Source organism: Numenius arquata, chromosome 3 (genome assembly GCF_964106895.1).
Source record: "Numenius arquata chromosome 3, bNumArq3.hap1.1, whole genome shotgun sequence".
NCBI classification, from domain to species: domain Eukaryota; kingdom Metazoa; phylum Chordata; class Aves; order Charadriiformes; family Scolopacidae; genus Numenius; species Numenius arquata.
The window spans coordinates 17,910,016-17,932,115 of NC_133578.1; the positions used below are offsets into that span (position 1 = coordinate 17,910,016).

Here is a 22,100-nt window from a genome sequence, read left to right on the forward strand (position 1 = left end):
CCTTGAGAGGAGGCGGCTGCGGGCAGTGCGGGGGCCGGGGGCGTCCCGCTGGGGCGGGGGGCCGGGGGCGGGCTCGCCGAGGGGCGGGCAGCCCGGGCAGCCCCGGCCCCGTGCGGCCGCAGGCGGTGGAGCACCGGCGGAGCGGAACGCCGCGGTTCCGGAGAGCGGGTACGGGGCCGGGCGCCGGGTCCTTCGCGGGGAAACCGGGCGTCCTGCGGGGCGGGCTGGGACCCCCCGGACCGTCCCAGAGGCGGCTGCACGGGTGGCGTGGGGTGCGGGGAGAGGTGCCGGCGGGTTTGTTTCCTCTGCTTTAAGGTGTCCCTTGCCCCCCCGAACCCCGCACCCCCTCACGGGTTGTGCTGCTCCATCCCGGACCTCCCTCCCTCCCCCCCCCCCCGCCCCCGACCCTTCTGACCCCATCAGCTGCCGGCTGGTCACCCTGCGTGGGTCAGTCTCCGTCCCCGGGCACCGCAGCCTGTCCTGGGACAGGTGGGAAGGCTGCGTGGGGCAGCGGGGCTGAGCAGAGCCCGGGGACACGGGCAGTCTGTGGGCGCACCGGGACAGCAGGAGGGTAGGGGGGTGTTCGGGGAGGGGGGAGGGGGTTTTTCCTCCCTGCTTTGGCACGGACAACCCCACGGTGGCATTTAATTCTGCCGGGGGCACTCTGTGCTGGAGCGGCTGGGGAGCACTCACGCCCGCTGGCCCTCCAGCTCCGCTTGGGGACTGTCACCTCCAGGAGAGAAGCTGCGGTTGCTCCGCGTGTGCTGGAGGGAGCTGGGGCTGTCCCCGGCAGGAGGTGGCTGCCTTGCGGGAAGCCCTTGGGTTGGGTTTCTCCAGCCCCTGGCTCCCCGTCCCACTCTCCTCGACAGTGTAACTCAGACGGGGACGAGGGGGGCTGCGTGGGGCCGGCTGTGCCAGGCTCGGGGCATCACTGGGATGAGCGGAACGGCCACGTCCTTGCATCCGCACTCCCGGGATCTTCCCTGCACTGGAAGGGATGGTCTCTTCTCCGCTGTGTGCGCAGGGAAGGCACAGCTCCTGTGTCTGGGGCAAGGCTGGGCATGCTTGGGCCGTGCTGGCAGCCTGGAGGGGCTGGCACTGGGGGAGATGCAGTCCTGAGTAATGTGCTATAGGAAATCCTGCTTTAGCAGGGGAGTTGGACTAGATGATCTCTAGAGGTCCCTTCCAACTCTAAAAATTCCATGATTCCAAGATCAGTTTAGCTCCAAAATCTCAGTGAGGTTATGGGTCTGGGGGCTGCAAGCAGCTCCCTTGCACGCTGCCTCCTTGCACACATGTGCAAGGACCCAATGGTGGCATCAAACCACCATCTCTGTCCTAGGCCAGCATCTCTTGGCCCCCCTCCAGCCTCCGTGCCTTTCCCTCCACCCCAGCTTCCCAAAACCATCCCCATCTCCATCCCCTCACCTGCTGCAGCACAGGGGCCACCGGGCAGTCGGGCACCTGGAGCTGTGACTGCAAAGCAGTCGTGCCAGGCTGGGTGCTGCCAGCAGGCAGGACGGTGTAGGCAGAGGGGTGACTGGGGTTGTCCCCCCGCTGGTTCCCTGCAGGCTGTGGGGTGCAGGGGGGCTGAGAACATGCTGTGGGGGGACACAGGGCACGCTGGGGGCTGTGCAAGCCAGCAGGCATCAGGGCACCCACTCTGCAGGGCCCAAGAGGAGCATGGTGCCACCTCCCCGTTTGTGAGTGTGGGTGCCCTGGAGCCTGGGCTGGTGGGTTGGTGCCCCCCTGGCACATCAGATGCAGGAGGGTGCCGCGAGTCCTTGCGGTCTGAGCCCTGCAAGAAGGGCCGGTGCTGGGAACGTGCAGCCTTGGCACTGGGCACTGCTGGGAGGCAACTGGGACGGCACCCCAGCCACCCTGTGTCTCCAGCAACATGTGAGGTCCCCAAGAGCGTGGACAGGCGTTCCCCACCACCCCAGCCAGTGCTGTGCTGGGGACATCACTGCCTGTCCCTACACCGAGCAGGGGACGGCCGCCCTCCGGCCCCTGAGCCCGCGAGGGTCTGGCAGCCGGGCTTGGCAGCTGCCTGCACGCTGACGGCACCGGCTATTCCCAGCTCCGCACCGCCGGTGCCTGTGCTGAGTCAGGGGCCTGGGGCGCAGCTGCCATCCCTGCACCCCGGCACGGAGCCCTTCGCCCCCAGGAACCCCCGGGTCTCGTCCTGCACCCAAATCCCAGCTCACTGGCTGCGACGGCATCTGCTCCTCGAGGGCTCAGCTCCAACAGCCAGCTGACAGGCGCATCCAGCGATTTGTCAGTCTAATTAAAGCCTTAACAGCCTAATCAAAGCCTTATTGTCAGTCCAGTTGTATTTATAGTCCCACTCGTCGCAGAGTGCTCCCAAAACGGCTCCTGGTGTGGTCGTGGCCCCAGGGTGCTGCTGAAGTTTCCCAGGCAGAAGGGGCTGGGGGAGCTGAGGGTCCTGCTCTGCACCCCCTTCTCTGATCTTACAGCAAGTAAGGCTCTCCCTTACTTCCAAAATTGCTGGTTGTGGGCTATTTCCCAAGCGGTAGAGGCTTGTTCTTGGCTTTCCCAGGCATCCCAGAGCAGTTTTTTCCAGCTCCCAGGGCTGCTTCTTCCCTGGGAGCAGTGATGAGGGGATCACCAGGGCTCCGGTACCTGCCAGGCTGCCAGCGGCCACACTCGCAAGTTTTTCTGTTTTCCTCTGACACCTTTTGAGCTCCGGCTTCCCGGTAACGCAAATTAATATTTCATGAGTGCGGCGGGGTGAACTCGACACTTAAGGAAAGCAATGACCCAGCAGGAGACAGGCACAGGTGCACTCACACACGGGCAGGGTCACACACAGCTTGCACACACGTGGGCACGGCCAGAGCCCACCTGGTGGGATCTGGGCACGAGGGTGGGGGTGTCCTGCCTTGCTCCCCCCAGCTGCCCTCTCTCTTCCCTCTCCAGCGGTCGCCAGCGCAGAGGAGGCAGAGCCATGGCATCACTGCTGTGCAACGCCCGTGAGTGCTCCGGTGGAGGGGAGGTGCGGGGCAGGGCACCGGCCCATCCGGATTTACGCTGCAACAAATCTGGCCCCTGGGTTGAGCTGACCTTGCTGCTCTTGGGAGCATCTCTACCCCACCGGGGCTGTTGGGATCGGGCTTGCAAGCACTGAGGAGGGGGAATGGTCGGTGGGGAATTACCTTCTGCCCCTCATGTGGCAAAGGGAGTTTATTTTGGGTTCGTCCTTCCTCCATCCTAAATAGAGGGACCACATTGTGTCCCAGGGGTGGGAGGGAGCAAAGTAGCAGGGTGCAGTGCCCGGATGCACCCACCCTCAGTGATGCAGCCCACGCTGCCCCCAGGCATCCAGCTCACAGACACCCTGGAGCAGATGCAGCAAGGGACGCTGATGCGCAAAGTCAAGTCCAAGAGCTGGAAGAAGCAGCGTTTCTTCAAGCTACAGGATGACTGCATGACCATCTGGTACCAGTCCAAGAGGACAGGCAAAATTGAGTCTGCCTGTGAGTACCGGCTGCTGTATGTTGTCCACGGGGCCATCAGTAGGGCTCAGTGTGAACGGAAGTGTGAATGTATGGAGATTCTTGGAGCCATACTTGCAAGGGGTGCTGGGGTATTCAAGAGAGGCGCTCTGTGTGTTTATGGGCTCTTCTCACCCACACCTCTCCATGAAGCATCCTGTCCAGCAGGATTCCAGCAGGAATCATGGGTCACAAGGGCTGAATAGAAATTGCAGTTGACACAAGTAGGCAGAAAAACAGAGACACAGATGGTTGATAGCTGGATGGATGGGTGGGTGGGTGGGTGGATGGATGGATGGATGGATGGATGGATGGATGGATGGACTGATGGATGGATAGCTCAATGGTTAGATGGATGGATGAATAGCTCAGTGGATGGATGGATGAGTGGAAGAAGGGATGGCTGGAAGGACAGATGTCTGTGGGCAGAGCCCCCTGCCCTCCAGTCCTTGTACCCCACGGACAGGCCTCCCCTCCCTCTGCCTCAGTCTCCATCAGTGATGTGGAGACGGTGCGGGAAGGGCACCAGTCGGAGGTGCTGCAGAGCCTGGCTGAGGAGTTCCCCCCTGAGCGCTGCTTCACTATCGTCTTCTACGGCCGCCGGGGCAACCTGGACCTCATTGCTGGCTCAGCAGAGGAGGCACAGTGCTGGATCCAGGGCCTGCGCCAGCTCATTGAGGTGGCCACCAGCATGGACCAAAGGGAGAAAATAGACCAATATCCTTCTTGTGGGCATCACTCTGCCCTCTACACCCAGTCCTTTCCCCATCTCCACCCTTGCCCCAGCATGTGCTTAGCTCTTCTGGGTCTCACCATCTGCATCAGGGCAGGGAGAGCCCACAGAAAAAGGAAGAGGGGCCCCCTGATGCTCCCCAGCTCCATCTCTCTCAGCCAAGGTCCTTTCCCTTAACACCTGTCCTGGTTTCTCGCACGTGGATTCGTGACTGGTTTCAGAAAGCCGACAAGAATAAGGATGGGCGCATGAACTTCAAGGAGGTGCAGCGTCTCCTCAAAATGATGAATGTAGACATGAACGAGGATCATGCCCTGCGGCTCTTCCAGGTAAGCACCGCACCTGAGGGCCTGGAGGGGCTGGAGAGGGGTTGGAACAAGCTGCACAACACTTCCCTGCAGCAGGATATGTTCGCTTTCTTCTGTCTGTCCATCCATTCGTCCATCCATTTATTTGTTGACCCAACTACCTGTTTACCCAGACAAACATCCATTTGTTCATTTGTCTGTCAACCCAACCAGCCAAGGCAGCTGTTCCTCCTTCTCATTCGTATGTCACCCAGCTGCTTATCTGTCCATCCAGCTAACCATCCATCCATCCATCCATCCATCCATCCAAGCAATGATCGATGCCTACCACTACCCCTAGTGTGGGGTCTCTGTGCCCTCCGTTGGGGGTGGGCAAACCCCCCCAGAGCCCCATGGGGTGGCCAGGACACCCCGTGTTGCCCTGGCTGGGTGCTGAGTGAACTCCCTTGCAGGCTGCTGACAAATCGGAGTCGGGGACACTGGAAGGGGAGGAGTTCGTGCTCTTCTACAAGGCCCTCACGCAGCGTGAGGAGGTGCTGAGCCTCTTCCAGGACTTCTCCGAGGACGGGAAGAAGCTGACACTGCTGGAGCTGGTGGATTTCCTGCGGCAGGAGCAGCTGGAGGACGAGGGCACAGAGGAGCTGGCCATGGAGCTCATCGACAAGTACGAACCATCGGAGACAGGTAAGAGCCAGCCCAGACATCAGCTGTGCTCTATGTGGGGGACAGGAGGGGGCTGAGACCCACAGCCCCATAGCAGGGGCACCCCCAGCCCCATCCTGCTATGGGTGGGCACAGGGGGAAGGATTACCATGGTGTGATCTGGGTGCAGTTTCCCTTTTTTTGGTCCATTCCTGGATCATTTTGGTGTAGGCGGTTGACCAGCCATGGGGTGCAAGCTCCAGCTTTGGGGTCCACTGCCTACCTTCCCATAACTGCTGCTCTGGGGCATCTCTCCCTGTACCCCAGCCTCTGGCAGCAACCATGCCCACCAGGCTGGGGATGCCAGGAACCACCAGCAGCCCTATTTGTCCTGCTCCTGTCCCCTCTGGGTCCCTGGCTGTTGCTGAGCCTCCCCCTCCGCCTGCAGCCCGGGCTCGCCATGCGCTGAGTGCTGACGGGTTCCTCATGTACCTCTGCTCCCCGGAGGGCTCCATCTTCAACCCCTGCCACCGGGGACTGTGGCAGGACATGAGCCAGCCACTCTGCCACTACTTCATCTCCTCCTCCCACAACACCTACCTGATAGAGGACCAGATCCGGGGCCAGAGCAGCATCGAGGGCTACATCAGGTAAAGGGGCTCCTCCCTCCTGGCTGCCCCCCAGCACACTTCTGCTCCAGCACCGTGCCCCAGTCATCTCCATGGAGCAAACCCAGAGGTTCCTTTGCCTCCTCCATGGTCCAGCACCCCTATGGCCATGCCATGTGGTGCTCAGCAAGGAGGATGCTGAGCCCAGCTCTCCCTGCCCTGCATGCAGCAGCATCCCCACCCTTGGCAGTTGTCCCCTGGTCCCTGCAGGGGTGACACCCACAGGCTGAGGGGAGGGCAGGGAGCTGGTGCCCTGGCCTAGTGCGGGGTCCCAGGGGTGACCACCCACCCATAGGGCTCTGAAACGAGGCTGCCGGTGCCTGGAAGTAGATTGCTGGGACGGGCCGAACGGGGAGCCCATGGTGTACCACGGCCACACCTTCACCTCCAAGATCCCTTTCCGGGAGGTGGTGAGCACCCTGGGGAAGTACGCCTTCAAGGTAGGACACCTTTCCCTGGGTGTTGGGTGTCGTGGGTGGCCCTTGGTGAGCAGAACGGAGATGAGGCTGTGATTTGGGGCAGTGATGGGTCTCTGGAGGGGGAGCAGTGCTGGAGTTCACATGCCTGGTGCTGCAGCAGGTCTGACCCCACCATGGGCGAGGGGGGTGGCTGTGTCCTTTCCCAGGGAACAGCACTGGGGCATCTAGCTCACAGCCCTGCACTGTGCCATGACAGGGTATCATCTCCTGGTGGTGCAGCGGTGACATGGGGCCTGGGGGATGCAGGGGTGTGAAGGGGTGACATGGAATATGGAGGAATGCTGAAGGAGCGTGAAGATCTCAGGGGGATACAAGGGTGTACAATGCATTCCTTCCTGGCACTGACCATACCTGGGCAAAGCCCTTGCGAGAGCTCCCCAGCCCCACCAAGGCTGATCTCCACCTGGGCATATTGCACCCCAGACCTCAGACTACCCGGTGATCCTGTCCCTGGAGAACCACTGCAGCATGGAGCAGCAGGAGGTCCTGGCCCAGCAGCTCAAGACCATCCTGGGGGAACAGCTCCTCACCACCACCACTGATGGGCGCGTCCCCACCCAGCTCCCATCCCCAGAGGTAGGGACAGAGCACGGCCATGCTGGACATCACTGTCCTGCCTGGGAGTGGGGTGAGGAGGTGGCTCTGCTGTTCAGAGGAAAGGCCACCCCTATCCTGGCATTGTCCTGCTCCACTGGAGCACTTGGGGACCCTGGGGATGCTGTGTCCTCATGGTCACAGAGGTCCCAAAGCTGTCCCCAAGGTTGTCCCCCCGTCCTGCTCAGCCAGACAGCAGGGCAGAGCCCTCCTACCCCATCCCCTCCTGGGTGCTGAAGGGAGTTGGTGGTGCTGGTCCTGGGGGTGCAGGGGTCTGGGGGACAGCAAGTGCCATGGAGGAGGTGGGCACGCCAAGGTGCCTACCTCTCCATCCCTAACACCGCAGGAGCTGAAACACAAGATTCTGCTGAAGGGGAAGAAGATTGGTCGGCTGGAGGACACACTGGATGGGCCGGGGGACGAGGCACCTGATGTGTCTGATGATGACAACGGGGCAGAGGCAGAGGAGGAGAGGAGAAGGGCCAAGGTGGGTGGGCCAGGCTGGGGACCGGCTGCCAATGGGAGCAGCAGAGGCTGCAGAGATATCACCAGGCAGGGGGGACAACCTTTCCTGCCCCTGGCCATGCCAGCCCCCTCCTGCACAGCATCTCTGTGGTGACACCATGTTGGGGAATCCCCTGCCTGCTCCATTCCTGGGAGGAAGGCTGCCCGTGTTGGGGATGCTGGCACCTCCAGCATCTCCCAGATGTTCTCAGCTGCCCCAGGCTCTACAGCCCCCATCCTGGGTGAATGCTGGGGGACACTGCCCCCATTGGGGGGGACCTAACACGGCCCTGCCTTGCAGAAGGACAAGGAGAGCCTGGCACAGACATTGTCTGACTGCGTCATCTACTGCAAAAGCGTGTCCTTCCGAGGCTTCCAGGAGGCCCGCAGCCATTCCCGGCCCTCTGAGATCTCCTCCCTCTCTGAGGCCAAGGCCAGGAAGCTCATCCGGGATGCGGGTGAGGCACAGGGAACAGCAGAATGCAGGGTGGAATGGGCTAGAGCCTCCAGGTACCAGGGTTCCCTCCCTGTCTGGGAGGAACAGGGTCCAGTGGGGCTGTAACCTGGGATTTGACTTTGGTGGGTGATGGGGGCACTTAGAAAGTAAGGCAGAATGCCTGGGTTCCTGGGAGGGAGAGGGACAAGAGTTAGTGGGTGGATGGATGGGTGCGTGGATGGGAGGATGGATAGATGGATGAGCAGGACATGTTGCAGCTGGCTGTGCAGGCCAGGGCATGACTCTACGATTGGCCCTCATGCTCCATCCCTAGGGAATGAGTTTGTCCGCCACAACACCTGGCAGCTGACACGCGTCTACCCCAGCGGGATGCGGACCGACTCCTCCAACTACAGCCCTCAGGAGATGTGGAACGTGGGGTGCCAGATCGGTATGGCTGCGGGGCGTCAGGTCTGCGGGCTGGGGAGGTGCGACGGGTCCTGTGCCAAATGGCACCATCAATACCCACGTTGATGCCAGCTACAACCCTGCCTAGAGCCAGGTCTGGCTGCAGGCTCTTGCCCTGCATTGGGAGCCCAGGGGTACTGGGGTATCACAGAATCTTCATGGTTGGAAGGGACCTTTGAGATCATCGAGTCCAACCACAAAAAAAACCCCAAACAAAACAAAACAAACCCCAAAAAACCAAAACACACACCACACCCACAACCACACACCACACCCACCCACAAACAGACACAACCCAACAATCTCGGGCACTAGAGCATGCCCTGAAGTGCCATGTCTACACGTTTCTTAAATACCTCCAGGGATGGCGACTCCACCACCTCCCTGGGCAGGCTGTTCCAGTGCCTGACCACTCTCTAAGTGAAGTAATTCTTCCTAATATCTAATTTAATCCTCCCCTGCCGCAACTGTAGACCATTTCCTCTGGTCCTGTCATTATTCACTTGGGAGAAGAGGCCAACACCCACCTCTCTACAACCTCCTTTCAGGTAGTTGTAGAGGGCAATGAGGTCCCCCCTCAGCCTCCTCTTCTCCAAACTAAACATGCCCAGTTCCCTCAGCCTCTCCTCATATGACTTGCTCTCTAGACCCCTCACCAGCTTGGTGGCTCTCCTCTGGACACGCTCCAGCAGCTCAATGTCCTTCCTGTAGTGAGTGGCCCAGAACTGAACACAGCACTCGAGGTGAGGCCTCACCAGTGCCGAGTACAGAGGCACAATCGCTTCCCTACTCCTGCTGGCCACACTGTTCCTGATACAGGCCAGGATGCCGTTGGCCTTCTTGGCCACATGGGCACACGGCTGGCTCATGTTAAGCTGGCTGTCCACCAACACCCCCAGGTCCTTTTCTGCTGGGCAGCTTTCCAGCCACTCTTCCCCAAGCCTGTAGCGTTGCCTGGGGTTGTTGTGACCGAAATGCAGGACCCGGCACTTGGCCTTATTAAACCTCATCCCATTGGCCTTGGCCCATTGATCCAACCTGTCCAGATTCCTCTGTAGAGCCTTCCGACCCTCAAGCAGATCAACACTCCCACCTAGCTTGGTGTCATCTGCAAACTTACTGAGGGTGCACTCAATCCCCTTATCTAGATCATCAATAAAGATATTAAACAAGACTGGCCCCAAAACTGAGCCCTGAGGGACACCACTGGTGACCGGCCACCAACTGGATTTCAGCCCATTAATCACAACTCTCTGGGCACGGCCATCCATCCAGTTTTTTACCCAGTGAAGAGTACACTTGTCTATGCCATGATTCGCCAGCTTGTCCAGGAGAACGCTGTGAGGGATGGTGTCAAAGGCCTTACCAAAGTCCAGGCAGACAACGTCCACAGCCTTCCCCGCATCGAGAAGGCGGGTCACGTGGTCATAGAAAGAGATCAAGTTGGTTAAGCAGGACCTCCCTTTCATAAACCCATGCTGGCTGGCCCAGATCCCTCAGCTGCCCTGCACTTGCCGTGAGAGCTCACTCAAGATGATCCTCTCCATGATCTTTCCCGGTACCGAGGTCAGGCTGACAGGCCTATAGTTTCCCGGATCCTCCTTCCGGCCCTTCTTGTAGATGGGCGTCACATTGGCCACCCTCCAGTCATCTGGTACCTCTCCTGTTGACCAGGATTGTTGATAGATAATGGAGAGAGGCTTGGTGAGCTCTCTCGCCAGCTCTCTGAGTACCCTTGGGTGAATCCCATCCAGCCCCATAGACTTATGTGTGTCCAGGTGCATAAGCAAATCATTAACTACTTCCTCCTGGATTACGGGGGGTTGTTCTGCTCTCCATCCTTATCTTCCAGCCCAGGAGGCTGAACAGCCTGGGGGTAGCTGGTCCAACTATTGAAGACAGAGGCAAAGGTGGCATTAAGTATCTCAGCCTTCTCCTCGTCCTTGTTGCAATGTTTCCCCCCGGGTCCAGTAAGGGATGGAGATTCTCCCTGACTCTCTTTTTGTTGATGTATTTATAAAAACTTCTTTTGTTGTCCCTTATATTAATGGCCAGGTTGAGTTCCAGCTGGGCTTTTGCTTTCCTAATTTTTTTCTCTGTATAACTTAACAAGATCTCTGTACTCCTCCTGAGTATCACTGCCTTGTCCCTCTGTGTGGCCCCACATCTCTCTGGCCATGGGGACAGGCTGGTTCTCACCTCCAAGAAGACCATAGTCTCCAAGCTTCCCTGAACGCTTTTCCTACTACCATCTCCCAGTGGCCCTGAACTTCCAGACGGCTGGCATGGAGATGGACCTGTGTGACGGGCTCTTCAGCCAGAATGGCTGCTGCGGCTACGTGCTCAAACCACCCTTCATGAGGGATGAGGAGACCCTCTTCAACCCCAGTGACCCCAGCAGCCGGGAGAGCCCTGGCCCCATCACCCTGACGATCCAGGTATGGGGCTGAGGAGAGACCCCAGGGAGCTGCAACAGCGTCCTAGGGATTGTGTTGGCCAGGTGGTGACACTGCTGGGCAGTGTGCCAGAGCTGAGCAGCCTCCCCAGCAAATAGTTTGGCTGCTCCCTGGCTTATGGGGTCACTGTCCCTTTTTGCAGGTGATCAGCGGGCAGCAGCTGCCCAAAGTGGCCAACAGCAAGGATGGAGCTGTCATCGATCCGCTGGTGCGTGTGGAGATCCACGGGGTCCCCGCGGACCAGGCACGCCAGGAGACCAAGTACATAGAGAACAACGGTGAGTCCCAGGGTGGCACCAGGGACCCAGCTGTGGCCAGGTGGCCCTGTCCCTGCCCTCCCTCGACCTCCCAAGCTTGCTCTCCCTTCCCAGGGTTTAACCCCCGCTGGGACGAGACACTCCAGTTCCAGCTCCACGTGCCCGAGCTGGCCCTTGTCCGCTTTGTGGTGGAGGATTACGACAAGACATCCAGGAATGACTTTGTGGGCCAGTTCACCTTAGCCTTTGCCAACATCAAACCTGGTGAGCGGCTACTGCCTAGTGGTGGGGGGAGGCCACGACAGTCTCGCAGGGGTGTCTGGGCTCAGCTGGGTGTTAGTGAAGGAGGTGGGGGCAGCCATCAGCCAGAACCTCGCTGTCCCCCTGCAGGCTACCGCCACATCCATCTCCTCTCCAAAGATGGCACCAGCATCCCACCCTCTTCTCTCTTCGTCCACATCCGCATCACCGAGCCGCCCGGCCCCGAGCAGGACTGAGTCCGTGGGGCAAGCAGGGCCTGGATGGAAGCCATAGAACTGGCCCCGAGCAGCTGGGGCCACAAACCCAACTGCATCGCCTTCATGAGCTGTTTGTGTCATCCCTGTGTCATTGTTGGTGCTGTAACCCCCGTTTGCAGTGGCCTCCAGGGGCTGGGAAAAGGCACCGACCTCCCCTGCCCAGGTTTGGGACGCTGACCCCCATGCATACGTGTGGGGTCTGCACTGGTGCAGCCCCCTGCGCCCCCCACATGCAGCCCACCCTGGCCCATGGGCACAGCTTGGAGGAGGAGAGATGGTGCACAGCACCCCAGCTCTGCTGTAGGGGCTGGTCCCCCCCAGCCAGGGGAGCAAGGCTGGAGCCCAGCAAACCCCAGGGCTGGGCAGAGCTGGGAGATGAGTTGGACCTCGCTGCCCTCCCAACCTTGCAGAGCCCCATCAACAGCCCCCAGCCCCTACAGCCCCCAGGGCTGCTCCTGGCTGGAGCCCATTACTAACCTTTGCCATGTCCTTTCTCTGTAAGCAACTTAATAAATTGTTCAGTGACAGGCAGGCTTGGGTTCGGTGGCACTGGGGACAGAGATGGGGGCTTCTGCTTGCGCTCTCTCCTTGCAGGCATCTGCCTCACGGCTCGCACAGAGCTCCAAATGGCCCCAAGAAAAAGGATTAAAAGGAGCTGAGAGATTCCTTTTATACAGCCGCATATTTTACATCCCATATACATATATGCCTATACACACACATACATCTCCCCCGCAGGCCTGCGCCTCCGGGGCCTTAAAGCAGTCAGGATGTGGCCTCACTGAGAAGCGTTGTCCTTCTCCACAGGGCGCCCTCCTTCCTGCTCCATCTGGGGGGGGCCCTTGACCTGGCTCTCCCTCTGCACAGCGTGGAGGTGGACAGTGGGCGTGCTGGGGTCCTTGCCCACCCCCTGGCTGGGGTCGCTGGCTCCATGCTCGGGGTGATGCCGCTGGATGTGTTTGATGACCTGGAACTTCTGCTTGGCCTTGTAGGGGCAGTAGCGGCAGAAGAAGGGGTGCTCATTGGTGTGTGTCAGGTAATGGTGGCGCAGGCCGGCTGCCCAGCGGAAAGCCCGGCCACAAGCATTGCAGACGTAGGGCTTCTCCTCGCTGTGCTTCTTCAGGTGGGTCTTGAGGAGGAAGCGGGTCTTGAAGGCCTTGCCGCACTGCTCGCAGATGAAGGAGCGGGCCTCCCGGTGCCGTGTCTCCTTGTGCACCCGCAGAGCATCTGCCCGGTTCGTGCGGTACTCGCACTCATCACAGCGGTATGGCTTCAGGCCTGTGGCAACAAGGAAGGGGATGTCACTGGGACAGGGGGACGGTGCCCTCCATCCCACAGGTCTCACTATGCCCATAACAGAGCATCCCCTACAGACTCCCCACTGCACCCCATCATGTCAGCAGACACCCCAAGACCCCCCATTTCAAAGGCACCACATGGCACCTGGGGTCCGTACCACCCCACCTTCCCTTCCAGCCTTGGGGACTGTCCCCAACCTACCAGCACATGAGAATGCGTTGCCCCTCAACTGTTGGGGGTCCTCCCTCACCTCCAGCTGGGCCACTGGTAGCAAAAGAAGTACGGAGCAGTTGCAGCCCCAGTGTCCCACGGCCCGTCCCCGGTGGGCAGCACTCACCTGTGTGCTTCGTCATGTGGTACTTGAGCTGGTTCACCCACTTGCACTTGTAGCCACAGTCGGGACAGAGGTATTTCCGCTCCTCCTTGTGGATCCGCATGTGATACTGGGCACGGGGCAAAAGGGCAGGGTCAGGATGAGGCCATGTCCCCTGCCCTGGGAATGTGCAGGGCTCTGGGGTGCCAGCGAGGAGCTCAAAGACAGCTCTGACATCTCAAACTGTGTGTGACAATGAGGGCTGTCTGCTTGCCTGGCAGACTATGGGCAGTGATCAGGATGAGACCCCCATACTGCTGAGCTTGCTCTGTCCCAGCCTGCGGAGGGACACAGGCTTTTCTTGCCAGACTGGTATTTAGGACAAAGTCTGGGTTAAAACCCAGCCCAACAGAGGCAGGCCTGAGCTGAGTGCGTTGCACAGCCTTGCCCAGGCGGCCCCAGAGGGCTCCAGCTCAGCCTGGCCATTAAAAAAGTCAATATTTCTTTTAGCAAAACCAGACCTCCATTTTCCCCTCCATTACCCTACGTCTGGCCCTCCTGTTCTAGGAAAGGCCCTTTAGCGTGCATAAGGATGCTAATCACCTACAGGAATGAGGGCAGGGTCTGGCTCTGCTTGCAGGGAAGCTAAGCTTTCCCTGCACTGGGTCTAACTGGTGTCACAGAGCACGCTGCAACCCAGCAGGCAGCCAAACTTGGCTCTGAGTGGTGCAAGGCTGCACCCAAAGGATGCCAGAGATGTCAGCGGGAAGAGAACTCAGACAGGTGTCCACTTTCTTGCTTTGCTAGAAATCTCCCTTCCCCTTAATCTGCAAGAGCAGGGAATAAACATATTATACCCACGTGAGTTTTATCCGCTCGCCTCCTATTCCTCTACGAGCCACAGAAGAGGACAAAACCTCCCTTGGCAGTTTCTTCTTCCCCAAATCCCTGTGTCTGGATCCTCCCCAACCCATGTAAGATGCAGTAGGATATATCCCCAAGCAGGGCTCTCACCTTGAGACGCGAGGGGTCAGCACAGGCATATTTACAGAGGTGACACTTGTAGGGCTTCTCGCCGGTGTGGATGCGGATGTGCCACGTGATCTTCTGCCTGTTCTTGGTGGTGTACTCGCAGTCCGAGCACTTGTACACGCGGGTGCCCCCATGGCCCTTCATATGCTGGTCGAAGACGAGCTGGTGGCAGCAGGCAAAGTCGCAGAAGGGGCACTGCAGGGGTTTGTCCTGGGGGGCGGCTGGCTCGTGGTTCTCCACATAATGCCGCACCAGCTGCTGCCGCTCCTTGGCTGCAAAGCTGCACAGCTCACAGCGGTGGCTGAAATGCTGCGTCTTGTGCTCCTCCAGAGCCTCCCGGGTGGCAAAGGTCTCCTTGCAGGTGCTGCACTCCAGGTGCGGGTGCTGCTTCTGCACGTGGCACTTGAGCGTGGCCTCGCTGTGGCACACGAAGCCACAGTGTTGGCAGCCGTAGGACACCTTCTCCTCGTGCCGCCGCAGGACATGCTGCTTGAGGGCCGTCTCGGAGCTAAAGCGAGCCTCGCAGCGGGAGCAGCCGAAGTTAAGCTCGCCGCGGTGGCAGCTGTTGACGTGGCGGGTGATGTCGTTCTGCAGGTAGCTGCTGTAGTCGCAGAGTGGGCAGAAGTGGGTGGGCGTCTTCTCGTGCACCCGCAGGCGGTGGATGCGCAGCTTGGAGTTGGTGCCAAAGGTCTGGCTGCAGATGCCGCAGGCGATGCGCCCCACGCCGGTGTGCAGGGACTGGTGGGCTTCCAGGCGGTACCGCCGCGTGGTGCTGAACTCGCAGTAGCAGCACTTGTGCGGTTTCACCCCCTCGTGCTTGATGCGGACGTGCTGCCGCAGGCAGCGGGCCTGCTTGCAGGTGAACTCACACTGGCGGCACTGCAGCTGCGGCCGCTTGCTGTAGTGCTTGCGGTGCAGCTTGCGGTGCAGCCGCAGGGCTTTGGCCACTTTGGAGGTGAAGGGGCAGGAGGAACAGCGAAACTCGCCCAGCGCCACGCAGCCCCTCTTCTTGTGCGTCTTCATGGCCCGTTCCTGGTGGCAGGTGAAGGGGCAGGTGGGGCAGGAGAAACGCCTTCTCTTGGGCAGGGTGGATTTTGTGGGGGCTGCATCCAGGGGGGGCTCACTAGGCTGGCCTGTCTCAATGCTGGCCGGGTCCACCTCAGGGAGCTCAGTGCTTTGGGGTCCATCCTCCTCAGCATGCATGATGTGCTTCTCTGCACAGTGACTCTTGAGGGCCCTCTGGGAGCGGAAAGCCTCAGGGCACAGGGAGCACCAGAACTGCTCCAGGTTCCGGCACCCATCCTCCACATGGGAGGTGATGGTGGAGACACGGGAGCACACGAAGGAGCAGGCATTGCAGTGCAGCTTCCCTCCCTCCAGACGGTATTTCTCCAAGGGTTTCCCAAGCTGAGGGGGACCAGAAGCTCCACCTGGCTCAGTCCCATCCCCTTGCTGGGGAGGCTCTTCCACTACTTCTCTGCTGTCACCCAGCAGGGATTTCTCAGGGGCACGACAGCCCAAGGCCCATTCCCCAGCCAAAGGACTATCTGCTGCCTGCGTTTTATCAGGCAGCAGTTCAGTTTCCCAGGGGCTCTCAGCATGCCCAGACTCCTCAGAGCCTCCCTTCTCGCTCTCCAACATTTCCATACCATTATCACCAGGCTGGTCAGCAGGTTGGCACAACCCAGGTGGCTCCTGACCAGCTGGTTTGAGGATCTTGTTCTTCTTCAGGAGGACCGGGCACTTCTTGAGGAGATGGGTGTTGAGCCCCCTTTGCTGCTTAAAGCTGGCACCGCACTCAGGGCACACAAGTGGGGCCCGGCGGCTCTGGCAGCTGGCCTTGGAGTGCAGGGACATGGACTTCTCCTTCCGCGTGATGTATGAGCACTTCTCGCACTTAAAGATCTGGCTCTCTGACTGCACCACCAGCATCTGCACCCTGCCTTCCAGCACCAGCGTCTCCGCCTGCTCCTTGTCCTGCTTCCGCAGTGCCTTCAGCACCGACTCTGAGCCACCTCTGGCATCATCACCAGAGGTGGCAGTGTCCTCTGGGACAGGTGGGTGGCTCTGCTCGGCCACCTTCAGCACACTGAGCCAGGCCTCTGGCAGCTCGGCTTGGCTGGTCTCTCTCATCTTGGTGTCTGCCATCAGCTTAGGGTGGTCTGAGCACGACCCCTCAAGGTGGTCTGTGGCCTCCCTTATGGTGCCTTTTCCCTGGCTGTCTCCTGCCACTGCCCTGTCCTCCAGCCTCACCGCCTCGTCCTGCTGTACATCTGCCTCCTCTTCCTCAAAGTCTGGGATGTCTTCAAGTGTATTGTCATTGTCCTCCAAGCCAAGGTCATCCTGGGAGCCCAGCATCTCATAGGCTGCAGGAGGCTCCTTGCAGGACAGCATTTCCACACTCCCCGGCTGTGTCGTGCACGACTCTCCATTCAGATGCTCCAGGAGGGGATCAGATGAGACGTTCAGTGCCTCTAAGTGCAATGTGCAGCTCTCTGCCATGTCCCCAGAAGCAGCGAGCTCAGTCGAGTCTGACGGAGTGTCTCCTTGCACACAGTCATCTCCCAGGGCATCACCAGCAGTGGGATGGCTCTGCTCCCCCTCGCCCACACCTCCCTCGGCCTCGCCACCACTCTGTGGTGGAGCAGCACCCTGTCCAAGGAGGGGCACCACAAACGCTTGCTGGTAGCCCTCTTTTCCCTGGGACTCCAGCTGGGATGGCTTCACCTTTGCCCACTGCTCCTTGCCGGCAAGGGGGGAGCTGGCATCCACACGCAGGGCTGTGCTGAGCTCATAGCCGAAGAGCACCTCGGACGAGCTGATCTCCAGCTCCTTGCTAGCATAGTTTTCCAGCCAATCTTTGTCACCGGGGACATAGCCGTGAATCTTGCGCTTGTGGAAGAAGAGGCTGGTGTTGCTGAAGGTGCAGTAGGAGCAGAGGGCGCAGCGAAACTCCTTCTGCTTGGTGTGCTTGCAGTTCTCATGGTTCAGCAGTGCTTGCTTATACTTTGTCTGGTAGGTGCAGTACTGGCACTGGAAGACAGGCACCTGGTAGTTCTGTGAGTGCTTTGTCTGCATGTGCTTCTGCAGCTCGTACTTGCGCTTGCAAGCAAAGCCACACACCTCGCAGATCAGGCTTTTGCCCTGGTGCCGCAGCTTGTGGCTGCTCAGCTGGTCGGCACGGTGGCACCGGTATGAGCACTGGTTGCACTGGTACCTGTGGGGAAAGCAGAATCGGTCAGGAAGCGTGAGGAACCGGGGCAGGCTGAGCCTTGTCAGACACACTAAGCTCTACTTCTCTGTCCTGGACACATGGGGAAGGGGTACTGTTCGGTGTGCCAGATAAGACCTTTGCCATCCAGGCAGCTCCTACCACAGGCAATTCCTCCCTGCTGCAGCCTTGGTGCTGCTGGTGCTTTACAGCCTGGGGTTGGGAAGTAACTGCCCTGGATATCCCATACAGCGACCACGTCACATGCCATGCACATGCATCACACCAGCAGCACCTCCAGCACCCTTGGAGGCAGACTGGACCCAAAGGAGGTGATAATACAGAGGTAAAACCAGGTTTTGGCAGAGTCCTGCATGTGCCCAAGCTGGCCTTAGCCCATGAACACCAGCAGAGCCCACCAAAACCTGAGCAGAACCTGACCTCAGAGCTGCACTGATGTGGTAACACACTTCCTTTGCAGCACAGACACACCAAAGATAACTTTGCTTCTGCAGCAACCTGTAAGCTCAAGGACTCCATTTTTTACTGTGCCAGACAGAGCAGGTTGTAGCCATCCCCCAGGCATGAGAGTCTAGTATACAGTGCAGCCCAGAGCAGCAGACAGCCAGAGCAGGATGTGGGGAGCCCTGACTACGCTGCCAGCTAGCAGGGCTGGGGGTCGTACCGGAGGTCTCCAGTGTGCTTGCGCATGTGGACATTCAGGTAGTGCTTCCACTTGGTGATGTACCCGCACTCGGTACACATGAAGTTCTTGTCGTTGGAGTGGGTCAGCATGTGCTTGGACAGGTAGCTCACATCCCGGCATGTGAAGTCACAGAGCTCACACTTGTGAGGTTTCTCTCCTGCAAGCAACACAGGAATACCCTCAGCACGACATCCAGATAAGGCAGCATGGGTGTCCTTCCCCTGTGGGGAAACCAGCTCAGCAGGAGCTGGGGGTAACAGCAGTGATGAGGGCATGCCACAACTTCAGCCAAGTGATGCTAGGGTGGTAGAGCCAGTGATGGGACTCAGGAGCCCTGACCCAGCCCTCCCTGCCCACTCAGAGCTGGGGCAGAAGCCCCCCATCCCAGCTCGGCTCTCAGGACACCCACAGTGGATACCCACCGGTGTGAAGCAGCATGTGCCGGATCAGCACCCTCTTGTGTGCGGTGGCAAAGGTACACTCGGTGCACTTGTGGATCTTCTCATTGGCATGCATTTTTCCCACATGGTCGTGAAACTCCACAGGGTTGAACGTGGCATAGGGGCAGAAGCTGCACTGGAGCTGCTCACTGCCCGGGTGCCCCTGCTTCTTGTGCTTGCGGAAAACATGCTTGTTGGAGCAGATGAAGTCACACTGCTGGCAGTGGAAGGCGTAGTGGGTTTTTCGGTGAGCCTCCATGGCCTCAGCCGTGCCGAAGAGCAGTGAGCAGGCATGGTACTTGCACTCTACCGCCTTGATGCCATGAGCATCCTTGAGGTGACGGACAAATTCCTTCCGGTCCTCTGCACAGTAGTCACAGCCACTCTGGAAGCAGCTTAGCCTCTTGGGCTCGGCTTTGTGAGTCTTCAAGTGCTCTTTGAGGGCCTGGCTGAGACGAAACTTCTCCTCACAGACAGGGCAGGAATAAACATCAGAGTAGAAGTTGGAGATGTCCTCATGCATGCTGGCCATATGGCGGTTGAGGGCATTCTTCTCCACTGAGCTGTAGTGGCAGAGCGGACAGCGGTGGGCCTTCTCCCCCGTCTCCCGCATCATGTGGATTTTCAGCTTGCTTTTGCTGGTGAAGTACTTGTGACAGTTGGGGCACTGCAGGCTGGGGTCAGGGAAGTGCAGGTGGAGGTGCTCCACCAGGTGTGTCCGCTTCTTGAAGCACCGCTTGCATTCAGGGCACATGTGGGTTTTGTACAGGTACTCTGAGCCCTCTGCAACATCCCCTGTGAGAGCAAAGGAGGGGGAGCCATCAGCAGGGAAAAGACATAGAAGAGCACAGGCAGATATTCTGTCCCTGATCCAGCTGTGCCAGGGCGAGGGCTTATCATATATGCAGTCATACAACAACCGTTTACTTGGAGGGACCGTCCCCACCCCAAGCCAACAGCATGTTTCAGGTGGGCTCTTTCCAGCTCAGCGCTGGCAAGATGATCCAGCGCAGCCTGAATCAGGCCGGCCCGTGTGCCCCCACTCCCCCAGCCAGCCAGACTTTTGCCTGCTTTTGCCTGAGCCTGGAAGCAGCCAAGGATGAGCTACAAGAGAAGAAGGGACACATTTGCTCGGGCAGAGGGCAGGAGATGGGGGGGAACAGTGCACTGGTACATGCAGGCAACATGGGGCTGCTGGATGGCACAGGACCCCCACATCCCACCAGCCCTGCCCACATCTCCTTGCCAGTCTCAAGGCCATGCTGCTTGTTCATAATACAAAGCCCGAGTGGCTCCTGGTGTGGTCCCACATCCTACCTTTGAAGTGCTGAGCCCGTGGCACCCTGGCTTTCTCAGGAGCTGCCTTTCCATCCTCTTTGGCCTCATCTTCACAAGGGCTCTCACCATCCTCCTCTGGTGACTCGTCCCCACCGCCGTCCGAGTCCTCTTCTCCAGCTGATGTTTTCTGCCCCTCCAAGGAGCCCTCCCCAGTGCCTGTGGGCTTTGCTGGCCTGGCTTCCGCTGTGGTGGCTTCCCAGCCAGCATGGCAATTCCCCGGCTCCTCCTGCCCTTCTTTTGCTGCTTCAGTGGGGAAAGACAGAGATCATCATGCTCCAGGCAAGAGGGAGACACCCCCCCCTCACCCACACACGTGCAAAAAACTTCTTAGCTGAGATTTGGGCACAAATTGTGCAGCAGGGAGGAGGAAGAGCTCCCTGGCCACCTGGCAGCACAGCTTCACCCCCGACTCCTCCCAGCTGTTACTGGGATGCATGGACACAGTCAGCCTCTGCAGTACCCACAGGCCCCGACCCCACCCCCCCAGCCATACCTGATGGCAGGATGCAGCACTGCTGTTCAAGGCTGTGGGTGGCCGATCCAGGTGGGCTGCCTGTCACAGCCACCTCGTCGGGGGGCTCTGCAGCGTGGCCTTTCCTGTGCTGCCAGAAGAGCTTGGCATTGGCCGTGACGAAGTTGCAGTGGCCACAGTGGAAAGGGAAGTGGGTGCGGTGGTGCTGCTCCATGGCTGGGTGGCTGGGGAAGAGCAGTGGGCAGGCACGGTAGGTGCAGGACACAGGGGAGGCCCCATGCAGGCGGCGCAGGTGGCCATGTAGTTGCTTGCGGTCCTCCGTGGTGAAGCAGCAGCCCTTCTCGGGGCAGGACAGGGCTCCCGGTGGGGTGCGGTGGGTCTTGAAGTGCTCTTTCAGCTCACCGGGCTGCGTGAATGCCTCCCGGCAGATGGGGCACAATAGGCACTCGGAAGCGGAGCCCTCCTGCGTGCTGGCTCTGGGCAGATCCGAGCCCCTTGGCTCGCTCTGGCCCTCGCTGGCAGAAGACAACAGTGTCCCAGGGAGCTCCAGGTGCCCTGGTGGGGCCAGCAGCAGGCACTGGTGCTGGGACAGCAGGGAGGCCTCCGGGAAGCTCTGGCTACACCTCTCGCAGAAATACAGCTCCACCACTTTGACCAACACCTCTGCAGAGACTGAGGGGGAAGCATTAGAAAGGGCTTTCACAAGGCCCAGAGTCTGGGATCAGTTCCAGCTTCAGATGAGGAGGATAAACCTTACTTTACAGTGTGGAGAACCGCAGCCATCCCCTGATGGCCAGAGGCCAGCTCACCCCTGTTCCTAGCAGGATATGTCCACGCTGGGCCCAGGTGAGAAGCATGCTGGGTGCAGCAGCCCAAGGTGGAGATGTCCACCTGGTCCTTACTGACAGCCCCAAGAGACCCCCTTACCCGGCATACAACTCCCACAGCCACCCATCCCCATCCACACACCCAGCTCGTGACAGGCCTGCACTGAATGGTAGCACCAGACACATGATGCACAAGGGACCAGAGACATGAGGGCACCATGGTGTCCCCAGGGTGCCAGCCAGAGGGGACAGGGACCCTGGCCAGACTTCTCTCCCTCCGCTGAGCACCACGGGGCCCACACTGCCCCCCCTGCAACCCATACCTGTGGCATTAGCCGCGTTGCTCAGTGTCACGTTGCCAGCCACTGCCTCGATGAATATTTCCACATTGCTTCCTTCAGCGTGAGCCCCTTCCCCAGGCATCGATGCCTCTGCCAGCAGCAAGTCCTGGCTAGCAGTCAGAGGGGGTGTCCCAGCCAGGCTGGTGCTGGCTGCACCAGGGCTTCCCACAGCTCCTGCCTCTCCTGGTGTGGGCAGGAGCAGCTCCGAGCACAGGGCCTCCATCTCCCTGCTGGCACCCTCAGACATAGCCACTTCTGCACTCATTGCTACTGGGCACTGGCTTGGTGCCAGGCAGGAGGGTCTTTCACTCTGAAACAGAAGAAAGTGCTTTAAACAAGGGAGAACCCAGAGGCCCAGGGGTCCTACAGGATTTTGGAGGGCAGCCTGCGGTGTTGGTCCCCAGGCAGGGGTATGAACTAGGGTATCTGAATGCTGGCTCCCTTCTGCTGTACCCCGAGTGGGCTGCTGGCAAAACCCACTGCCACGGGGGAGACAGAGGTGCAAGGACTCCTGTACCCTCCTGAAAGACTCCCAGGGGCCTC

At 59.6% G+C, this 22,100-nt stretch overlaps 2 protein-coding genes across 3 annotated transcripts; one reads left to right on the forward strand and one right to left on the reverse strand.

The window, feature by feature from the left end:
* Nucleotides 1-120: 120 nt before the first annotated feature.
* PLCD4 (phospholipase C delta 4) lies at nt 121-12,248 on the forward strand. 2 transcript variants are annotated; one of them, XM_074145982.1, is made up of 16 exons: nt 121-168; nt 2,941-2,993; nt 3,339-3,497; nt 4,004-4,232; nt 4,448-4,577; nt 5,009-5,240; nt 5,647-5,848; nt 6,162-6,306; nt 6,769-6,921; nt 7,286-7,426; nt 7,745-7,901; nt 8,214-8,330; nt 10,607-10,785; nt 10,946-11,081; nt 11,175-11,324; nt 11,451-12,248. In XM_074145982.1, exons 2-16 carry the CDS (start codon nt 2,969-2,971, stop codon nt 11,555-11,557), a joined length of 2,262 nt encoding a protein of 753 aa, XP_074002083.1. In that variant the 5' UTR covers nt 121-168; nt 2,941-2,968; the 3' UTR covers nt 11,558-12,248. The 2 variants fall into 2 exon arrangements, with proteins under 2 accessions (XP_074002083.1, XP_074002081.1); XM_074145980.1 differs by lacking the exon at nt 121-168 and having other exon boundaries at nt 2,969-3,016; nt 3,323-3,497.
* ZNF142 (zinc finger protein 142) lies at nt 12,226-21,822 on the reverse strand. The gene is made up of 8 exons (XM_074145979.1): nt 21,540-21,822; nt 20,411-21,052; nt 19,897-20,160; nt 18,562-19,374; nt 18,119-18,296; nt 14,205-17,439; nt 13,215-13,320; nt 12,226-12,856 (listed from the first exon to the last, which is right to left on the reverse strand). The coding sequence occupies exons 1-8, from the start codon at nt 21,820-21,822 to the stop codon at nt 12,357-12,359; spliced, it is 6,021 nt and encodes a 2,006-aa protein (XP_074002080.1). The 3' UTR covers nt 12,226-12,356.
* Between the last annotated feature and the right edge of the window lie 278 nt (nt 21,823-22,100).